At 43.4% G+C, this 6,000-nt stretch overlaps 1 protein-coding gene across 1 annotated transcript in view; it reads left to right on the plus strand.

Moving 5' to 3' along the window:
• Positions 1 to 3,640, plus strand: part of ythdc1 (YTH domain containing 1) — a 44,305-nt gene extending 40,665 nt beyond the window's left edge. The window contains exons 14-15 of the mRNA XM_038970351.1: positions 993 to 1,151; positions 2,666 to 3,640. Of these exons, the coding sequence (XP_038826279.1) occupies positions 993 to 1,151; positions 2,666 to 2,881 (375 nt within the window). The 3' untranslated portion in view covers positions 2,882 to 3,640. The remainder of the gene's footprint in view (positions 1 to 992; positions 1,152 to 2,665) is intronic.
• The last annotated feature ends 2,360 nt before the right edge of the window (positions 3,641 to 6,000 follow it).

Genomic DNA, 6,000 nt, shown 5'->3' on the forward strand with positions numbered 1-6,000 from the left:
GATCTGAGAAATACCTGTCTGGTCGAAACACGTTACAGTTTATCACCTGTTAATATGTTACACTGATCTGAGCAATACCTGTCTGGTCGAAACACGTTACAGTTTATCACCTGTTAATATGTTACACTGATCTGAGCAATACCTGTCTGGTCGAAACACGTTACAGTTTATCACCTGTTAATATGTTACACTGATCTCAGAAATACCTGTCTGGTCGAAACACGTTACAGTTTATCACCTGTTAATATGTTACACTGATCTGAGAAATACCTGTCTGGTCGAAACACGTTACAGTTTATCACCTGTTAATATGTTACACTGATCTGAGCAATACCTGTCTGGTCGAAACACGTTACAGTTTATCACCTGTTAATATGTTACACTGATCTGAGAAATACCTGTCTGGTCGAAACACGTTACAGTTTATCACCTGTTAATATGTTACACTGATCTGAGCAATACCTGTCTGGTCGAAACACGTTACAGTTTATCACCTGTTAATATGTTACACTGATCTCAGAAATACCTGTCTGGTCGAAACACGTTACAGTTTATCACCTGTTAATATGTTACACTGATCTCAGAAATACCTGTCTGGTCGAAACACGTTACAGTTTATCACCTGTTAATATGTTACACTGATCTGAGCAATACCTGTCTGGTCGAAACACGTTACAGTTTATCACCTGTTAATATGTTACACTGATCTGCTCCTGTCTGTATATTAGTCAATATTTTGGGTGAATAGTTCTCTTAAGTTTCATCATAGTCTCTGTATTGTTATTGGCCCATCTCTTCAGAAGACAATAGCTAAAAAAAAAAAAGTTAAATTTACATGCTACACATTTTATATACATGGCTCTTCAATTGTTGTATACCGTAGTTACATAGCAAGTACTTTTTATTTTTAATTGATCCTACCTGCCATTATAAGAGGTTTTCTTGCCACTGATTTCATTCATAGTGTCATTTCCAAACCATCTCCCCTGTAGGCACCGTACCCTGGGATGGAGCAGCCACCTCACCACCCGTTCTACCAGCACCATCCTCCTCCTCCCCAGGCACACCCCCCGTACACCGGGCACCACCCTGTACCACACGACGCCCGCTTCAGGGAGAAGAGAGTCGTACGGTCCTTCAGCTCTACCCTGGTACAGCTCATTTCTGTCCTGGTTAACCTGTCTAGGACTGGAACCCCTCGCCAACAGCAAATGAAATTGCAGGGCGCCAAATACAAATCAAAGGAAATCTCATAAATCTAATTTTTCAAACATACAAGTATTAGGCATCATTTTAAAGATTAACATTCTCGTTAATCCAGCCGCAGTGTCTGATTTCAAAAATGTTTTACAGCGAAAGCTCCACAAACGATTGTTAGGTCACCACCAAGTCACAGAAAAACCCAGCCATTTTTCCCGCCAAAGAGAGGAGTCACAAAAAGCACAAATAGAGATAAAATGAATCACTGACCTTTGATCTTCATCAGGTGACACTCATAGGACTTCATGTTACACAATACATGTATGTTTTGATCGGTAAAGTTCATATTTATATCCAAAAATCTCATTTTACATTGGCGTGTTACGTTCAGTAGTTCTAAAACATGCTGTGATTGTGCAGAGAACCACATCTATTCACAGAAATACTCATCATAAATGTTGATGAAAATACGTGTGTTATACATGGAAATATGGATAAACTTTTCCTTAATGCAACCGCTGTGTCAGATGTCAAAAAAACTTTACGGAAAAAGCGTAATCTGAGTACGGCGCTCAGAGCCCAAAACAGCCAAAAGAAATATCCACCATGTTGCGCCGTCAACATTAGTCTGAAATAGCATTATAAATAGTCACTTACCTTTGATGATCTTCATCGGAATGCACTCCCAGGAATCCCAGTTCCACAATAATTGTTTGATTTATTATGTCCAAAGAGCTTCTTTTGTTAGGGAGTTTGGTAAACAAATCCAAAAGCGCGTTCAGGTCCAGTTGGCCGAAAAGTTCAAAAAGTTATATTACAGGTCGAAGAAACTTGTCAAACTAAGTATAGAATCAATCTTTAGGATGTTTTTATCATAAATGTTCAATATTGTTCCAACCGGAGAATTCCATTGTCTGTAGAAAAGCACTGGAACGAGAGCTACCTCTCAAGTGAAAGCGCATGACTGAGAACGAGGCTGCTGGCAGACCCCTTAGTCAAACAGCTCCCATCCGGCCCACCTTCACATGAGCATCCTGAAACCACGTTCTAAAGACGGTTGACATCTAGTGGAAGCATTAGGAAGTGCAACATAACCCATATCCCACTGTGAATTCGATAGGGGCTGAGTTCAAAAACTACAAACCTCAGATTTCCCACTTCCTGCTTGGATTTTTTCTCAGGTTTTTGCCTGCCATATGAGTTCTGTTATAATCACAGACATCGTTCAAACAGTTTTAGAAACTTCAGAGTGTTTTCTATCCAATACTAATAATAATATGCATATATTAGCATCTGGGACAGAGTAGGAGGCAGTTCACTCTGGGCACGCTATTCATCCAAAAGTGAAAATGCTGCCCCCTATCCCAAAGAAGTTAAATGTGTAGTGTACTATAAATGGAATAGTGAGTCATTGGGGACGTAGCCTTTGTATAACCTGTACACCACCATCTCTCTCCCTCTGAAGCATGACTATGACATGCGGGTGGATGACTTCCTGAGACGGACCCAGGCCGTGGTAACAGGTCGCCGCAGCCGCCCCCGAGAACGAGACAGGCAGAGGGAGCGAGAACGGCCCCGGGATGCCCGCCGGGACCGCGACAGAGACCGTGGACGCGAACGTGACCGAGAGAGAGACAGGATCAGGGACAGGGAGAAGGAGAGGGGGCGCTACAGGAGATAATCAGGGACTAACTAAATCAAATCAAACAGCACGTCCTGTGGTAGTTTCTCTGACCTAGTATTTTTATTTTTTCATTTTAATTTTTAAATTTTTTCCTCACATTTTTTTTATTTTTAAAGAAGCTGAACTGTTCTGTTCTGAGTGATTGTGTTCTGTTCTACATCGTGCTGTGAAGTCGCCTCATGTCTATCATGCATGCAGTGTAACTGAACTAACTGGAGGGGGGGGGGGGGGGTAACAACCCAAAATACACATTTTTAGTTCATCTTATTTTGGAGGAGACGCAGTTAAGAGCATTTAACTATTTGGAGCTGGTTTTCGTTTCTTCTTCCTGTCCCCGACTTTCAGTGTTTAATGCCAGTCTTTTGAGAGTATTTTTTTTAGAAGGGATTGATCCTGCACTTGTCACATTTTTGTCTTTGTGCTGTTCATGATCGTACGTGGTTCAAATGAAGATCTCTACTAAATTGTGTTGAATCTGACTGGCAGTGTTGTTGCGAGTCCCTTTTTTGCCTTTTTTTAATTTCAAGCCATTTTTTTCGTTTTTTTTTCTTGTGTTTGTCTGATCTGGAAGTAACAACAATATTGCTTTTTATGTCGAGATCAATCCCTTTTCCTTTCTGGAATTTAAACCGAGACTCCAATCAGTGCTGGAAAGTTTAGAGAACCTGCCATGTTTGTCGGGGGCGGGGAATAAGGTATCGCTTGTCTTGGATGACTGTTTTGTACAAAAAAAATTAAATACTATTGAGTGTTTTACTACTGTCGTCAGTTTGAGTAAAAGATGGTTGGATTGATTCACTTTACATTAAACGGGTTTTACCCTGTACTGTCTGCTGGTTTGCAGAGGAAATACTAATTGTAAGATCAACAATGGCAATCAATACACATCGGTCAGATTGAAATGTTTGGGAAAATCTGGTCACATTTAAGGCCTTATGGTTGGGCTCCCGAGTGGCACAAGACACTGCATCTCAGTGCTGGAGGAGTCACTACAGACCCTGGTTCAGTGGTCTAAGACACTGCATCTCAGTGCTGGAGGAGTCACTACAGACCCTGGTTCAGCGGTCTAAGACACTGCATCTCAGTGCTAGAGGAGTCACTACAGACCCTGGTTCAGTGGTCTAAGACACTGCATCTCAGTGCTAGAGGAGTCACTACAGACCCTGGTTCAGCGGTCTAAGACACTGCATCTCAGTGCTGGAGGAGTCACTACAGACCCTGGTTCAGCGGTCTAAGACACTGCATCTCAGTGCTAGAGGAGTCACTACAGACCCTGGTTCAGCGGTCTAAGACACTGCATCTCAGTGCTAGAGGAGTCACTACAGACCCTGGTTCAGCGGTCTAAGACACTGCGTCTCAGTGCTAGAGGAGTCACTACAGACCCTGATTCGATCCCGGGCTATATCACAAACGGCTGTGATCGGGAGTCCCATAGGGTGGCGCACAATTGGCCCACGGTCATCCGGGTTAGGGGAGGGTTTGGCCGGGGTAGGCCGTCATTGTAAAATAAGAATTTGTACTGACTTGCCAAGTTTTAAATAAAGGTTCAATTAAAATGGGGGAAAAACAAATGTACATTTGAAAAAAGTTCTATGTTCAATTAATTCTAAAAAAGTCTTTGGTCATATTTGTTTTGGGGTGGCCAGAGAAAGTTGACACAAACTTGTGACCGTTGTGAAGGAGGCAAGAATAACTAAGCACTTCCTGGTCACGGATTTTCAGAATAAGAGTCCCGTCCTGTAAACAGGGTTGGGGATTAACGGTTTAACGGTACCAGACAACTATTGTAATCAGATGACCGATACTTTTGAACAACTACATTGCTACTTTGATTACTTTTGTTTTCTCCACTGTCAAAGTTTTACGTTTGTTTCCCGAGTGTTTCCCGAGTGTTTCCCGAGTGTTTCCCGAGTGATTCCCGAGTGTTTCCCGAGTGATTCCCGAGTGATTCCCGAGTGTTTCCCGAGTGTTTCCCGAGTGTTTCCCGAGTGATTCCCGAGTGTTTCCCGAGTGTTTCCCGAGTGATTCCCGAGTGATTCCCGAGTGTTTCCCGAGTGATTCCCGAGTGATTCCCGAGTGATTCCCGAGTGATTCCCGAGTGATTCCCGACCATAAATCAGAGATGATGAAGCCAAATTCTTTTGGGCTATAGTGCAAGCTATATCTTTAAATTATGCGACTTCTGTCTTCATCTAAAGATTATACAACAAACTTGAATAAATGCTTGGCGGTAAGGAGGACACGGCCGACACGCAAGTATCACTTTTAGACCTGTTATTGATATCTACATGGCAGTGATGTGGATCTCATGCTGCTCTCTCAATTATTCTCGCTTTTACGGATTGTGGTTGTGGATGGCTGTTCACAAATGTACAGGTGTATTTGTGTGGACATCCCTTCAAATTAGTGGATTTTGGCTATTTCAGCCACACCCGTTGCTGACAGGTGTATGAAATCGAGAACACAGCCACACAATCTCCATAGACAAACATTGTCAGTAGAATGGCCTTACTGAAGAGCTCAGTGACTTTCAACGTGGCACCGTCATAGGATGCCACCTTTCCAACAAGTCAGTTAGTCAAATTTCTACCCTGCTAGAGCTTCCCCGGTCAAGGGTAGGTGCTGTTATTGTGAAGTGGAAACATCAAGGAGCAACAGCGGCTCAGCCACGAAGTGGTAGGCCACAGAAGCTCACAGAACGGGACCGCCGAGTGCTGAAGCGCGTAGCACGTAAAAATCGCCTGTTCTCTGTTGCAACACTCACAACCGAGTTCCAAACTGCCTCTGGAAGTAACGTCAGCACAAGAACTGTTCATCAGGAGCTTCATGAAATGGGTTTCCGTGGCCGAGCAGCTGCACACAAGCCTAAAATCACCATGCGCAATGCCAAGCGTCGGCTGGAGTGGTGTAAAGCTTGCCGCCATTGGAATCTGGAGCAGTGGAAACGCGCTCTCTGGAGTGATGATTCACGCTTCACCCTCTGGCAGTCCGATGGACGAATATGGGTTTTGCGGATGCTAAGAGAACGCTACCTGCCCGAATGCATAGTGCCAACTGTAAAGTTTGGTGGAGGACGAATAAATGTCTGGGGCTGTTTTTCATGGTTCGGGCTCCTT

This window comes from Salvelinus namaycush, chromosome 31 (assembly GCF_016432855.1).
Source record: "Salvelinus namaycush isolate Seneca chromosome 31, SaNama_1.0, whole genome shotgun sequence".
Taxonomy (NCBI): domain Eukaryota; kingdom Metazoa; phylum Chordata; class Actinopteri; order Salmoniformes; family Salmonidae; genus Salvelinus; species Salvelinus namaycush.